We start from the raw sequence: 16,318 nt of genomic DNA on the forward strand, positions 1-16,318 counted from the left end.
TTTAATGCGACCCCTATGACGGACACGGTGGAATGGTGAGATAACGGTAAGCCCAATCAAATACCAGCAGCTCCTTCGAGGGTAAGTGCTACATGGATATACTAAAAACGGATTTCTTGCTAAATAAAGAATTTGTAAGAAAATGGCCACGTCATCAGGATTAGTGTATTAAAAACTATTTAACCACTTCAGCCCCGGAAGAATTTACCCCCTTCCTGACCAGTGCACTTTTTGCGATTCGGCACTATGTCGGTTTAACTGACAATTGCGCAGTTGTGCGACTTTGTACCCAAACAAAATTGACGTCCTTTTTTTTCTACAAATAGAGCTTTCTTTTGGTGGTATTTGATCGCCTCTGCGGTTTTTTATTTTTTGCGCTATAAACAAAACAAAAGAGTGTCAATTTTGAAAAAAAATAACTATTTTTTTGTATAATAAATACACCCCAAAAAAAATATAAAAAAAAATTTCCTCAGTTTTGGCAGTTATGTATTCTTCTGCATATTTTTGGTAAAAAAAAATCACAATAAGTGTATATTGAATAGTTTGCGCAAAAGCTATGGCGTCTACAAAATAGGGGATAGATTTATAGCATTTTTATTATTATTATTATTTTTTTTTTTACTAGTAATGGCGGCAATCTGCGATTTTTATCCTGACTGCGACATTATGGCGGATATATCGGACAATTTTGACAGATTTTTGGAACCACTGGCATTAATACAGTGATCAGTGCGATTAAAAATGCATTGATTACTGTAAAAATATCACTGGCAGTGAAGGGGTTAACACTAGGGGGCGGTGATAAGGTTAACTGCATTCCCTGGGAGGTGATTCTAACTGAAGGGGGAGGGGACTAACTAGAGGAAGTGATGGATCGTGGTTCCTAGCTAATAGGAACACATGATCTCTCACTCCTGTCAGAACAGGGAAGTGTGTGTTTACATATACTTGTCCCTGCTCTGTGTATCCTTGTCACAATCACTTGTGGCCGGCGGTCATCTTGATCGTCGGCCACAAGCATCGGCACCCCCACTGCGCAGCGGGCCACACGCACACCTGCTATCCACGAGCCAACGTACAGTTACGTGGTTTCACGCAGTGGAGCCAACCTGCCGCAGTAAAACTGCGACGACTGGTCTGGAAGCGGTTGAGGAGCCTGGACTGAGTTTGGGCTCGCTAACCACATGTATTCCAGCCTATAACAGCACGCCCCCCCCCTCCCCCCAATTACCCCTTTTTGGAAAGAAGACACTCCTAGGTGATTTTTTTTTTTTAATTAAGAAACTCCACAGCACTATATTGAGAATATTAAAACATGGAACCTGGCAATGGTGCATTAGATACATTACTGTGCATGTTATAAATGGTGGGAGGAGACAATGAAGCGTTTCATGTACAGGTCACATACAGTGGCAGGATGAAGGGGTTAATATGTAGATGTGCAGGATAAAGGAGAAGGGTTAATATACAGTTCACATACAGAGACAGCATTTATATGTGCTGGAGAAGTGGGACAGTGAAAGGAGTACAAAACAATCGCACAGTGAGTGAATCTGAATAAATACTGTAGATTTGCAGATGCTGCTGTTTATCCATTCATTCTTTCCCAGTTCAGAAATGACTATGATCCCTCGCCTTTGTTGTAAGAGGAAGGGGAATGGTCAACCATGTAAGCAATAGCATGTGACTGTTGTGATGACCAATTACAGCTGTCACAAGATATCGAGCTTCTCGGATGGGCTCGGTACAGTGTCTCAGTTAGCAGATAAAATGGATGCATGGCTCTATTGATCCAGTGGTATTTACAAATGGCACTCGGTAAATGATGAGCTACCAATCTGCGGTTTAAAATGTAACCAGGTAGAAAAAAGTGTTTCAAACAGGGATCCTGATGAAGTGGCCATATCGTATAGCTAAGAAACACATTGAGGGACTTGTTACATTTTTATATACCAAATAAATACTTACCCTTTAATGGAAAAAACCTTGAGGCCTTATTTATTCTACTATGGGAACTTCTGCTGATTCTGGCTGACATTTTTGGAGTCAAAATCTCAAAAACCTAAATGGACCTTAGTAGTTATGATACAGTTTAATTTTCTGTTGAAAGAATCTTTAAAGGATTACTTCATTTTGTCACTCACCTTTACCAAATCAGCTCCAGCTTGAAGCCCCAAGGAGCGCTCAAAATTCCCTTCCAATCTCACATACTGGTAACTGCAGAGAGGAGATTACAGAGCTTAGATATGATACCATGCTAGAAGTATGAAGTTTGTATCATGCAAAACTGTATGTAACCCTTCTTCCCTGATATACTCTGCATTGAGTCTCCCATATTGTAGTTAACCCAGAGTCCCCTTTTGTCACATTTTCAGTGATCTTGCTGGTCACTTCACCTGGGAAGATGGGACTGTTTTAGAGCTGCCTTTACATCCAAGTCAGTGCTGCTGAAGTCCACAATAATAACGCTGAAGTAAGGATCCACTGTAGTGCGATGTATGGCTTCCATGTCATCTATAAACTTCTGGACCCATCGAGCCTGATTCTTTACTAGAAGAAACAGAAAAAAATGTACAACCAACCCTTCCACCGAGTACCTACAGCAACATTTAAAGTGGAACTATACACTTACAAAACAAATCAGTTTGCATAATAAATAGAAATACTGAAAGTGTATGTATAGCCAAAACATTCTTTTTAGTTTAGGATACAGCACAGAAAGGTTTAAACCTTCTGTCATTGCTTTGTTTGCTGTCTGTGTACCATTGGGGAAATTTCCTTTCACTTCCTCTCCCAAAGATGCAATTGGAAGTTCAAAGAAATCTCCCAATATAAGGGAATTCATTTTGGACAGTTGTCCCTGGAACTGGTGTTTCCTTTGAAAGATTTAGCCTAACCTCTTGTACTAAATTAACATTTTTGATTTCCCCTTGCTTTCATTCTTGGTCACAATGGTTACCAGTACACAGAGGTGTGACACCTTTCCCCATTCTATGCAAAACGAAAGAAAATGTTTTGCCTTTAGCTTTAGCCTCAAGCAGAACTAAATCGTGTCCACAGTAGAGCATTCTTATTTCTGGAGAATTCTGCACAGCTAACCCATTTTCTTTTTTTGTGGAGATGTCGTTAAGATGGAGAGTCAAAAAGTCCCACAATGGTCTTAAAGAGGAGGTAAACCTATTGATTTCAAAATTCAAACAACATTTAACATTCCTGGCATGTTGGAAATGCTAGCTGTCACATTGGTTGTACTCTCAGCCAAATTGTCAAACCATCCAATGGCTGGTGTCATAACGGATCACATGTGCAGCATTATTGCAGTTGCAGATTAAACAGAGGCCAACATGGCAGCTTCCTTGGCTGAAAACGATTGGAGGGTTTACTTCCACTTTGAGCAAGAAACAAACTGTAACAGACTAGCAACTCCCTTGCAGTTCATAGACAAAGAACATGATGTGACCTTTGCCAAGGCATACATGTCAACTGACCAGAGCATACCTCAAGTATTTATTTATTTTTAGCCATTATTAATGCTCAGTAGTGAAATCTGAGGTTCAAACCTTATTGTCCCCTGCAAAAAAAAATATTGTCTGACATTTAAGTCACAAAATGCATTTATGTTAATCACCTCACCTGGTACTATAACGTACACCATCGCTCGAGGGTTCCAGGCCAGCCCTGTAGGCCAGCACAGTTCTGGCAGCTTCTCGCTTGCCATCAGTCTCCGACGTGGCCCCCACATCATATTCCTCATGTTTCTTTCTTGTTCCCGCTCTTCTTGGGTCAGCCCAGTCCAATTTGGGGCAAACACATACTGAGAAAATCTTAGGACACGGTTATATCTATCAGAGAGTTCAAGTTCTAAGAAATAGCGGCTCCCTTTAACGTAGTCTAAACGTTTTTCAATGTTGATAATGCGCTGTAGTTTGTACATTCTGCCAAGAAAAAAGAAAAATGTATTTACAACTAACATAGCAACAAACCTCAAGCCTTACTATTTTCCTACTGTGGTTATTTAATTGATCCAGATGGCCAGCACTCTTTTTAAAATTAAGTAGGGTTTATAGGAGTTGGCCTTTGACTGTGCCCTTACATACCATCAGGCATTAAAAAGCATTGCAACCACTAAAACCCTGCCATGTCTTTTTTTTTATCTCCTGTCTTTATCCCATTGGGGAGATTTGTGCCTCCATTTCTTCTTCTTTTACAGCTTTTAAAGACACAAAAGACATTTAAAACGAATGGAAATCCCCGCTTAGCCAGTTCGCACTGGAATAGGTGTTCCCACTGGAATATTTCCCCTCACCTCCCGTCTAATTTTATGAAACAGTGTTGTCACTTTTTTGTAACTGGCTCAGCTCTACAATTGTATATTTGCTTTATTTACATTTATCAATTTCCTATAGACCCATCTTTATGCGTTGCAATCCTCTCCTCCTTCTTGTACATTTGTTTCATAAAGCTAATCTGGTACACACCCCAAGTACTCACCCCCGATGCCACTGGTTTAGCCGTTTCATGAAAGCCCCAACTATGCTTAAGGCTTCGTTCTCTTTCAGCTGTAGATTTCCTGAAGTGTTGCACTGAAGGTCAATGTATTCTGACCTCACCACCTGAAAGTCTGTTTGGCCCACATGGAAAGTCTGGTTCCAGAAAACAGGCTGTTCAAACACAAAGGGGTACTCAAGATCTTGGTCATCGTCTTCATCTTCGTCATTATTTTCCTGGTATTGGGCTTCTTCTTCTTCCTCCTGTGGGTTTTGATTGTTGCGGTCCTGATTTCCTTCAGTTGGTCTCCCCAGATTTGTAACAGGAAGTCGCAGTCTATTATTTGTTTTCCATGAGGGATCTTGCTTTTCACCATCATTCGGTTTTTGGTCACCATTATTCAATTCTGGACTTTGTTTTCTGTCACCAAGATCTACAGCCAATCTGTGTTCTTTTGGCTTTTTGTACTTTTCTTGATTAATGCCACGAACTGGCTCACCAAGCACTCCATCTTGTTCTCCCCCTTGGTTCTTATCCACAACTGCTTCATTGTTTTGGCTATTTACGTTTCCATGTTCAAGGCCCAGCTCCTTAGCATTAGCTACCAAAGGAGCTCCTTGTTGCTTTCTGTGACTCTCAGTTCCCTGATTGCTAACTGTGGTTAAAACATGGTGTCTTCTCTTGACTACAAGGAGGTCTTGCCTTCTACTTTTAATATCTTGAAACTCTTGTGTTTTATTTCTATGAAGATGTTCATTTTGAGATTCTTGCTTTAGTTGCCCATTAGAATGAGCCGTCTCAGGTCTCCTATGCCATTCCAGTTTCTCCTGATCAAAATCAGGTCTTTGCTTTCTACTCACATCCTTTCCAGAGTCATGCAACTTCCCCTGATAGATCTCAGACTCTAGAATCTTATTATCATCAATGTTTTCATTAAGCTTGGGTTCAGTGTTCTGGTCCCCAGCAAGTTTAGCTTTGACTTGCTCCTTCCTCCTGTTAAAAATGTCTTTTTGTCTCGTCTCTTGAATTAAATTATCCTCCTGCCTAAAACCTTGTTTGTTTGCCATACCCACTTTAAGTCCTTGGTCATCATCATATGTATAATGCCTACTGGTTTTTCTTTGAGATTCTTCCTTCTTAGGGTTCCCATTGCTACTGTTTTGTGGCACCTTTTGGTAACCCTCCTTGTTAGCCAAGGTTATTTTGTTTAATAGTGGAGCATCCATCATAGATGTCATCCTTTGTCTTACAGGTAGTGGTATGCCTTTCAGGCCATTATTTAATGACTTTATTGCTTCTTTCTGTGTTTTTTTGTTCCTTTTTTTCAAGTTTCCCTCCTGTACATCTGAAATATTTTCATGCTGGTTGTAGTCATGTTTTACTTTAGCAAGATGTTGGCGTTTATGCTTACGGGGTTTTGCATCACGAGGAGTCAGGATCTTTTGGCTCTGCCTCCCTAGTTTGGGTAGCTGACTGGAATCATGATTTGAGAAAACCGAGGCTGAATTTTTTTTTTTAGCTGTGTTATTGGAGAAAGAAAGTGCTTTGTCCTGTACATTTTCAGATATCAGGGGCTTTAGCTGTCCTTTTTCCTCAGTCTCTGCAACAAGGAAAAGCTTCCTTTGTTTAATTATTTCATCTTCGCTCGGCTCCTGCCTGTCTTCCTGATCGTCTTTGTCCACCATCTGATTATCTGTGTCCACATACTGGAAATCAGATGGGTTATAATCATCTGACCAACCTATTCAAGAGGATAAAGAAAGTAATTGTATAATTTGCTGTGCTACAAACATATTCTTTAATCTTGCCTAATAGGAATGAAAGAAAGCAGAAAACTGCTGGTTTGAAAAAAAAAAAAAAAAAGGGATTTGTAGCCCAAATTCCCCCTTTTTTTTGCATAAAATGGTTAATGCCACGACAAAAATGTCAGAAAACACCCATACAAATTTTAATTGGTTGCTAAAAAAGGTACATACCAGGATGATTTTGGATTGATGATCTGGATTTTGGATGTTCGACCTTCATATATTTGTTATATTTCAATCTGAAGCATAATAAAAACAAGGCTTACCATTCTGGAAACTAATTAATATCCCTAAAGAGTATTACAGTGTTAATAGTAAAGAAGACTGACATATTGGCTTTGCATGTTATCCTTACCTGTTTATCATTTTAGGAACACTACAACCCTTTCTGTGAATAAGAAATTACTTTTATGCCGTGTACACACGATCAGAATTTCGGCCAGCATAAGACCGATGAGAGCTTTTCGTTGGAAAATGCGACTGTGTGTATGCTCCATCGGAATTTTGCTGGCCTTGAGCGAAATCCCGTCGGAATTCTGTCGGGAAAAACCAGCAGAGCTTTTTCCGACCAAAATTATGATCATGTATACGTGGCATCATTGTATCCCTTAGCCCAAATCGCAATCTACTGTACATTCACTATGCAGGCACCTGAATCCTGGTTGTAAATATGGACATGGTGTAGATATGGTGTAGATTTCATCAATAGAAAAAACCCATTTCCAATAATACAGAGGCCTTTCCAATTTACTCCTTCACTTTAGTTTCCAATCAGTATGTGTAGTGTATGATGGTGGACAAAGACACAAATTTGTGAGTGTCAGGTCACATTAGTGGTTTTCCATTCCATCTGTTGCATTTAGCAAATCCAAACTATTTTTTGAAATCAGTATCCTTTTTGGACTATCATTCCATTATATATACACTTACACACACACACACACACACACACACGTTTCTTCTCATACAAGCTGATACAGAGTGTAGAAGTAGTTTGTCCTACCTGCTGGAATATCTTGTGTTTTCCTGGTACATGCACTCATTGTCCTTTTCCATGTGACTGAGCCGGGTGTAGTCATTGGGGAAAATATAACTTAGACGGACCTGAATATATGGAGGTATGATGATAGTGTTAAAGAGGAACTTTAGTCCTTTTTAATTTATATTAGATATGCATGTGAAAGAGAGCTACTTCCACATTCAATTCTTCCATCTTTTAAACCTTTTACCATAGAAGAGTTTCTAAACTTTTTACTAACGCTTGCCTAATCACCTTATCACTGGACCCCATTCCCTCACAACTACTACAGTCACCCTCTTGCTCTATCCTACACTCTTTAACTCACATCTTCAATCTCTCTCTCTACTGGCATCTACCCCAACCATGTAAAACCTGCATGAAAAGCACTTGCTGGATCCCATCAATCTTAACAATCTGAGATGGGTCAAACTCCTAGAATGTATAGTCTACAACTACATGAGCTACCACCTCATAACTTCTTGACCTCTTTTAGTCAGGATTTTGCCAGGAACACTAAACAGAAACTGCTCTGCTAACTGCTAAAACCAATGGTCAATGTTAGATGTGAGCTTGTTGGCTGAAAGTCCGACTGTGTGTATGCTCCATCGGACATTGTCGGACTTTCCGCCAACAAATGTTGGCTAGCATGTTTTCAAATTTTCCGCCAACAAATGTTTGTTGTCGGACCTTCTGATCGTGTGTACACAAGTCCGTCGGACAAAAGTCCAAAGTACAAACACGCATGCTCGGAAGCAAGGATGAGCCGGAAGCAATCTTGTAAAACTAGCATTCGTAATGGAGACTCACATACGTCTTGTGTGTCACTACGTTCATAATTGTTGGCCAACATTTGTGTGACCATGTGTATGCAAGACAAGTTGGAGCCAACACCCTTCGAACAAAAGTCCACGGTTTTGTTGTTGGAAAGTCCGATCATGTGTACGGGGCATTAGACTGCTGCCTTTAGTACAGTTGGCCACCTAATCCTTCTCATAAAAATGCTACTCCCTTGGCCTCCATAACTCTGCTCTTTGCTGGTTCTTTTCTTATCTATCTCACCATACCTTCAGTCTCCCTTACATCTCTATCTCCTCCTCTTTCTGTATGGGTCCCCTACGGTTCCATCCTCAGAACTCTTCTATTCTCCGTCTACACTTACTCCCTGGGTCTGCTGATAGCTTCCCACAGCTTCTAATACCATTTCTTCCTTTTAGATTGTAAGCTGTCATAAGCAGGGCCCTTTGATCCCTTTTCTGTTGAATTGTATTTTAACTGTACTGTCCCCTCCATTTTGTAAAGCACTGCACAAACTGTTGGCACTACAGTATATGAATATTAAATTCAAGAGAATGTCCAGCACTTCAGGAACAGTTAGTAAAGGTATAATAGTTGTTGAAGTTCTGGACATTCTCTTGAATTTTTAAAGTAAGTATGCCAGCGGGCGTTGGTGGACTGTTCAGCTTGGGAGGCTCAGGGAGGCACTTGTGCACTTGCGGACTCATTAAATTTGTACTATAAAAATCCTGTATAATAATAATAAATGGAAAGGGTAGGATATTTTTAGTGGGAACATATTTTGACTTCATATTGCACTACTATAATCTTTCTGAAACAAGTTTCTCATTGTTACTAAGCTGTTAATTCCATATTTTCGTTATTGTATTAAATATATAGATCTGTAGATTGGCCACTAAAGGGAGCTCTCAGTGGCTCAGTGCAGATACCTTATCCTTTCAACTAACTGTTGAAATATCAAGGCACAAAAAAAATGTGTTAACTCACTCATAGGTGGGACAATCAGGTCTAGCTGGCAGCCATGACAGTACTAACACTTTCCCCCTTCCCTTTCTCTTCTTTTTGCAGCTACTTACAAATTGCAGACCCTGGTATCGTTGCAGGGGATAACCTTCTACCAGGTAGCTGGGTCTATACACACAGCTGGGCAGAACACTGTGCAGCTGTTGCAGAGGTAGAAGTGGGACTGGAAAATACAAAGAGACAACATTGTATAACGGCAATATCACTGACATTTATAACATTTAATAAAAACACCATCATCGACTTGATTTTCTTTGCTAAATGTAACCTTAATGTTAACAATTAGGGTTAGGGTGTATAGAGAAAGGAAAAAAATTTGAAAAAAGGTTGTACTTCACTAAAATAAAGCAACAAAACAAAAAACAGAACAAAACAACACAGTCAATATATTTAAGTTTAGTTTTGGTTTGGTAAAGAATAGGATTAGCTCCTAGTGGATATTTTGTACCATTCTAACCGTATCTTCCATTGAGAGCTGGCCTCTTGGTGTCTGCCTTGTGTTGAAAAAAACAGCATCTCATATGTGGCATGCATGTGGGTTGTCATTATGACTTCTTGGATAGAAGGAGCTATCTGGTCTCTCCAATGGCGTACTAATCTTGCACTTAGAAGAATATGGAAGGCTATAGTTCTAACTTCTATCGGTATTGATTCAATGTCTGACCACAAAAGTGCTAGTCCTGGTGATAGGGCTTTTTTTTATCTTTAGAATTTGTGTAAGCAGTCAAAACACACCTGTATAGAAAGTGGCTATAGCTGGACAAGAGCATAGTATGTGGTGTAACTACCAACCTTCCCGCAGTTCCTCCAGCAAGTCGAAGGATTATGTGGAGAAAATTTTTCAATTCTATAGGGAGTTAAGTACCATCTAAGTAAATTTTTTTGTGTCAGTTCCCATAGGTTCACGCTTTTTGTCGCTGCATATGTGATGCTGAGTGCCTTTTGTCATTGATCAGGGGTATATCTAGTATTCAGTTCATTTTCCCATGCCTGTATGTGTGAAGTTTTAATGAATACATTCTTCTTGTTAAGCAGAATGTAAAACAGAGTTATGCCTTTAATCTTAGTTTTAGGCTTAGTGTAGAATTGGGCTACATTCCTTGGTAGTGATATAGCAGTGTTTGTGTTGAAACAAATAAAGTGGTTTATTTGTATATAAGTGTAATATTAAAATTTGGATAATCCATACTCTAGATGTAGGGAGGTTTTGGATGCTGGACCCATCATCAAGTCATCTACGCCTTTCATTCCTTTTGTCACCCATCTATTTACATTCAAGTCAGGTATGATGGTGGGTAGGCTTAGTAGAGGTAGTGGGACTAAAATTGTTGTGAACTCCTGGAAGGAAGTGGTTATGAGTGATTTTTTTCCATGCTTGAAGAGAAACTAATATAGTAGGGGATAGTGATGTGCTTTGTGGAACGCTGTATTGGCTCGTGAGAAGGAGGTGATAAAGATTATTTCCTCGTGTTTGGATTTTTACCAACAATAAAAGCAGTTTTACACTACGATGGGGACTCCTCTCCTTTCTTATTTTTTAACCTCTGCCAACCAAACAAACGGGATAAGGACCAGAGCAACATCAAGAAGGGAATAATATCTATAGTTGATGTAGATTGGGAGATCTGGATACGTCTCATAGTGAGTGCAGTTGCCTCGTCTTTTTGCATAGCAAGGGGGTCATCGGTATCTGGTGAGTGCAGATGATATCATATGAGCATGAGGTGGAATAGCATTAAGAGGGTTTGCTTTGGTGTCAAAGCATACACTTTTCTTTACATTTCAAGAACTTTTCTTTCAATGTATGTGTAGACATTTATTTTATTGCACAAGTGATTTGGACAGAGTATTTGAATCAGGATTTGGCAATATAAGTTCACTTATAATTTTTTAAAACAGGAATTACATTTAATTTATTTAAATAAGTACATATATATCATAATTTTCCATGTATTGATGGTTATAGCAAGCACTGTTTAGCAATAATATTCACTGTTTCAAATGCTGTGATGAGGGAGTGGGAGGCGGGGTCGAGTCGCCCGGTCTGTGTTAATATATGCAGACTGGGTGGCTCTGGAATGAGCATGCATGGGCACTCGGTGAAGAGGAGCCTGGAGCGCCGGCGGGGGAACCTAAAAAAGGAGGATCGGGACTGCTCTGTACAAAACTATTGCATAACATGTTTGTTATTTTAATAATAAAAAAAAAAATGAAGGTTTAATATCCAGACATTCATCTTTCAGTCACTCAGAGACATAGAACAGTCTATAGCTTTGTTTTTGTTTTTTTATTGAGGGGATTGAACTTGGATGGGAAAAGGGTAATTAAGCGATGCTCAGAAATATTCAGTGCAAACTTGTTTGGGACTTCTATATACACTCCAGTATATACACTCCAGACTTCTCTCCAGCACAAACACTTGCTGCACACCATTTCTCCTCCAGAATTTCACTTGCTGCAGACTTACTCCTCCAAAATAGCTAGCAGCGCATGGGTAGGCCTGACACTACTTCAGCCAGGCCTCAATGAAGTGCCTTTTGTGGACAAGGACCTCGAGTCTTCATGGTGTAGAAATAGTTTGGGTGCTAGCTGTCCTCTATTCAGCTACCACTCCCAGATCCATCTCTTCAGGCCCTGCCAACCAGCCTGGCTGCAAATACCTCTTTCCACTGCCCTGCCCTTCTTCTGGTTTTGCACCCATCTCAAACCTCCTCGCTCTCTCATGGCCTCTATTTCCAGGATCTCTTCACTCCTCCTGGATGCACCTAAACCCCAGCACAAGGTCATCCCCCAGTAGGCCCTGACAGCCTCAACACTCTAAACTCCAGCTCTTCTACCCAACCATTCCTCCCCAGCTGGGCTGACCCCAGTTATTTAAGGAGACCTGGCCCTGCCAATCTAGGTTTGAGGATTAGTCAGGGTTCCCTAAAACACCCCAGGCAGCTCCACCTCTCCTCTTTTATCAGATCATTCTCACAAGCTCTAGAAAGAAGAGGGAGGTCTCAGTGATGCTGCCTGTGAGTCACCAGCTACTACCCTGAGCCACTCCCAGCCCAGAATGAAAACAAAGGGGCCTAGCCACCAGCTAGGCCTGCCTACATTTACCTGCTCTACTAGAAACACTCACTCTAGCACCTACCTAACTACAGGGTGCTACATTATATTTTACTTTCTGTATTTATAATTATTTGTTCTTCCTAGTTCCTTATATGTTGTTTTTCTTGTCAGATGTCCTTTGCTTCCTCTTCACCATTAGCAGATACTTTTTTTTATTATGCAGTTGGTGGACAGGGCTTTTTGTTGAAGAGATGAGAAAACTGAACTTTCTTTGTGTTTAGTCAGTTAAAGCCGAACTCCAGGCAGGTAATAAAAACACATGATTTCTTCTGCACAGCAGCACTCAGACTGCTAGTAGAGAGGAGTAAGACAAGGAGCTAAGCACACTGAAGTAGTGATGACAGGGGCAGAGTGATGACTCATCAGTGTGCTGCTACTCCTTCTTTGCCCAATCAGCAAACGCACATTTTTGATTAAACGTTGCTGCATTGGAAGTAAAGCCTGTGGCCATGCTCTCTGGCAGTAATGTTTGGATTACAAAACTGTTTATGCAGAATTTCAAATGCTTTAGTAGGTAACACTTTTTTACATACAAATATTTATCTTAACACTGTATTTACTGTAGCTGCCTGCCTAGAACTTAGTCTACTTTCAGCCAACACAGTATATGCAAAAATACTGGAATACTGATCAACTTATTCCTCTCCGGTAGCACTAATCACCTTTGTAGAACGTGTCTCTTGGGTCGCGTTTAAGTACATCCGCTGGGTGTTGGTCAGAGCTCTGGCTGTGGTGACTGGCTTTGCTCACTGGGGTCTGGGATGTGTCCCCCAGAGGAAGGTTAGATTCATCTGTGGACAAAAGGTCAGAGGGGTGAAATAACTTTGCATTTAGATGATGGTGAAAAACAAGACTGAGAAAAATGTCATTCTATAAAAGATAGATGAGCTAGTTTTACAGAGTTAGCCATGAATAGAAGGACTGGGTCAAGGCAGGGCTGAAAGGGGCGATAGTGAGGAATTGACACCTGCTCCCCTTCTTATTTCAGTTTTTGGACAGGCTGCATGATTATAGATAATAACTGGAACTGTAAAAATATTTGGAGTATACAAAGTGGAATTGGGTCCTTTGTGGCTATTGAGGAACATATTTAACCACTTAAGGCCTCTTTCTCAGATTTGTTGTTTACACGTTAAAAACTGTTTTTTGTGCTAGAAAATTACTTAGAACCCCCAAACATTATACTTTTTTTTTCTAACACCCTAGAGAATAAAATGGCGGTCGTTCCAATACTTTCTGTCACACTCTATTTGTGCAGCGGTCTTACAAGCGCACTTTTTTTATTAAAAAATACACTTTTTTTAATTAAAAAAAACAAGACAGCAGTAAAGTTAGCCCATTTTTTTATATTTGGAAAGATAATATTATGCCGAGTAAATTGATACCCAACATGTCACACTTAAAAATTGTGCCCGCTCGTGGAATGGCGGCAAACATTTACCCTTTAAAATCTCTATAAGCAGGGTTTAAAAATTCTACAGGTTGCATGTTTTGAGTTACAGAAGAAGCCTAGGGCTAGAATTATTGCTCTCGCTCTACTGATCATGGCGATATTGCACATGTGTGGTTTGAACACTGTTTTCATATGCAGGCGCTGCTCCCATATGTGTTCGCTTCTGCACACGAGCTCGTCGGGACGGGACGCGTTTAAACATTTTTTTTTCTTATTTATTTTACCTTTTATTTTTTAACACTGTTAAATTAAAAAAAAAATGGTGTCACTTTTATTCCTATTAGAAGGAATGTAAACATCCCTTGTAATAGAAATAAAGCATGACAGGACCTCTTAAATATGAGATCTGGGGTCAAAAAGACCTCAGATCTCATATTTACACTAAAATGCAATAAAAAAAAATTGTCATTTAAAAAAAAAAAAAAAAATGGCCCTTCAAGAGCTATGGGTGGAAGTGACTTGCACTGATATGGAGACGAGTGGGGGTGGGTCTTCCCCTCACTCGTCTCCATGTCACACAAGAGAGAAGATCCGATCGCCTCCACCACTGTGATGGCTTTGGTAAGCGGCGGAGGGCACCGGAGCGTGGCAGGAGTGCGGACCCCATCTCCCGCCGCCGATAAATTTTATCTTGAAGTGGACCGCCCCCTGAAGAAGAGGATATCGGGGTTATGGCAGCTAGCTGCTGCCATGATGATATTTTTCATCAAAGTACGGACGTATAACAATGGTGGACGGTCTGGAAGTGGTTGAATTAAAGTTTTTGTGACTAAACTTCAGCTTTACCACGGTTGGATCCTGACATTGGGCACATGTCTCCCACCTGCTGTTTGGTGGGGGAAACATCTAGCTTTCTAGGGCCAACCTAACGCTAATCTGCTAAAAATATTCAATTTACATACAATATATATGTATCCAATCTACCAAAGTTCATATAGTTCATACATTTGGATTGCTGAATTGCTCAATTGAGTCATTCTCAGTAGATCAGACAGATCTATTAAACTAAGGTGAGGAGGAAAAAAGGAAGGATTTTTCCCAGAGGCATAACTAGAATCTTCAGGGCCATATTTTTACAATTTTATTTATTTATTTTTTACAATTTTTTAGGGAGCCCCGTAGGGGGGCTTTGCTGAATTATCAGGGATCTAAACAAACCTCTGATATTCTACCTTTGAGACAGAGAAAGAAGGTCTGTACAGACTTTCCTGTTGATTTACAAACTAAAGCATAGTAAACAGTTTACTATGCTTCAGTTATGGACAGAGTCAGTGATCACTACCGATCACTGATGCAGTCCATTCACAAAAAGAAGGGGCCAGTAAATGACATACTTAACGGCCCCTTACCTGCTCTCCATGCTGGCACATCCCCCGCAACAGCCAACAGGAGAGGAAACACCTTATCTCCTGAACTGACCATACTGGATGACTGCTTCTTCTAACTCTCCTCTACTGAAATACATACCACACACATTACACATGTCACTTACTTGAGAAAAGGGACAGGAATTTTGATTCTATTAATGTAAAGTGGGATCCAGGAACTGCTTGACGCCACTATGTGAGATGAAGAAGAGGCATAAGAAAAAAATATACTACTTCTTAAGGATATAATGTAAAAGAATTCTTGCAGTTGCACAGATTGATTTTTAAGTCCTATTTCATATCCTAGTAGGGTCAGTGAGCCCTAAAACTGACAAGAACACCTTAAAAAGGGCACTGCATGTGTGCAGACCCCCAGTGAAAAGATGGTGGGAGACCCTCATAATGGGCACAGCAGGTGTGCAGACCTAGGAATTCAGTGCAGGAATGGTGCAGCTCCCTCATAATGTGCACAGCAGGTATGAAGACCCAGGAACCCAGTCCAGTGATGGTGAGAATCCCTCATAATTGACACAACCAGTGTGCAGACCCAGAGACTCAGTGCAAGGATGTTGGGAACCTTTATATAATAGACATAGCAAGAGGGCAGACCATGGGTGGTAAGAATCCCTCATAATGGGCACAGCCTGGGGGCAGACCCAGGGACTCAGTGCAAGGATGTTGGGAACCTTTATATAATAGACATAGCAAGAGGGCAGGCCACGGGTGATAAGAATCCCTCATAATGGGCACAGCCTGGGGGCAGAGTCGGGAACTGAACGCACAGATCTAACCCTGGACATTAGCTACAAATCTGGTAAGTGCTGTTTTTGGTCCTATTTCCTTTTGTCATGTACTGGACTTCACCAAGCAGAATATCACAAAGGCTCCACATAGACCTCTTACCGCTACTTCCACGTGGTCTGTGCCAGAGTCATCTTGCTTGTGTAAAAGTTCAAAGTAATACCGCCTAGAAGATGACAGCCTGTAAAGGAGGCACAATATATAAATTAATATAGGCTCTTTAAAGGCTCCTGATTTAAGATAGCTAAGTGTACTGATATAGTTACATAGTTAGTACATAGTTAGTAAGGTTGAATAAAGGCACCAGTCCATCCAGTTCAACCTGAGAGAGGACAATTGTCCCTATCCCTGTATATTACACACTCACATTGGTGCCTACCCTCAAGGAGCCCACAATCCAAGCTCCCCATTCATATACTAGGGCCAATTTTGGACAGAAGCCAAT

At 40.5% G+C, this 16,318-nt stretch overlaps 1 protein-coding gene across 1 annotated transcript in view; it reads right to left on the minus strand.

Moving 5' to 3' along the window:
- Positions 1 to 16,318, minus strand: part of B4GALNT3 (beta-1,4-N-acetyl-galactosaminyltransferase 3) — a 108,263-nt gene that overhangs the window by 14,679 nt on the left and 77,266 nt on the right. Inside the window, exons 8-17 of the mRNA XM_077468945.1 lie at positions 15,976 to 16,054; positions 15,198 to 15,264; positions 12,915 to 13,043; positions 9,189 to 9,298; positions 7,300 to 7,400; positions 6,468 to 6,535; positions 4,495 to 6,232; positions 3,637 to 3,938; positions 2,400 to 2,553; positions 2,148 to 2,220 (exon numbers count right to left, since the gene is read on the minus strand). Of these exons, the coding sequence (XP_077325071.1) occupies positions 2,148 to 2,220; positions 2,400 to 2,553; positions 3,637 to 3,938; positions 4,495 to 6,232; positions 6,468 to 6,535; positions 7,300 to 7,400; positions 9,189 to 9,298; positions 12,915 to 13,043; positions 15,198 to 15,264; positions 15,976 to 16,054 (2,821 nt within the window). The remainder of the gene's footprint in view (positions 1 to 2,147; positions 2,221 to 2,399; positions 2,554 to 3,636; positions 3,939 to 4,494; positions 6,233 to 6,467; positions 6,536 to 7,299; positions 7,401 to 9,188; positions 9,299 to 12,914; positions 13,044 to 15,197; positions 15,265 to 15,975; positions 16,055 to 16,318) is intronic.

The sequence above is a fragment of the Lithobates pipiens genome, unplaced genomic scaffold (genome assembly GCF_037356315.1).
Source record: "Lithobates pipiens isolate NorthernLeopardFrog02 unplaced genomic scaffold, aLitPip1_a1.2 Scaffold_8, whole genome shotgun sequence".
In the NCBI taxonomy this organism is placed as follows: domain Eukaryota; kingdom Metazoa; phylum Chordata; class Amphibia; order Anura; family Ranidae; genus Lithobates; species Lithobates pipiens.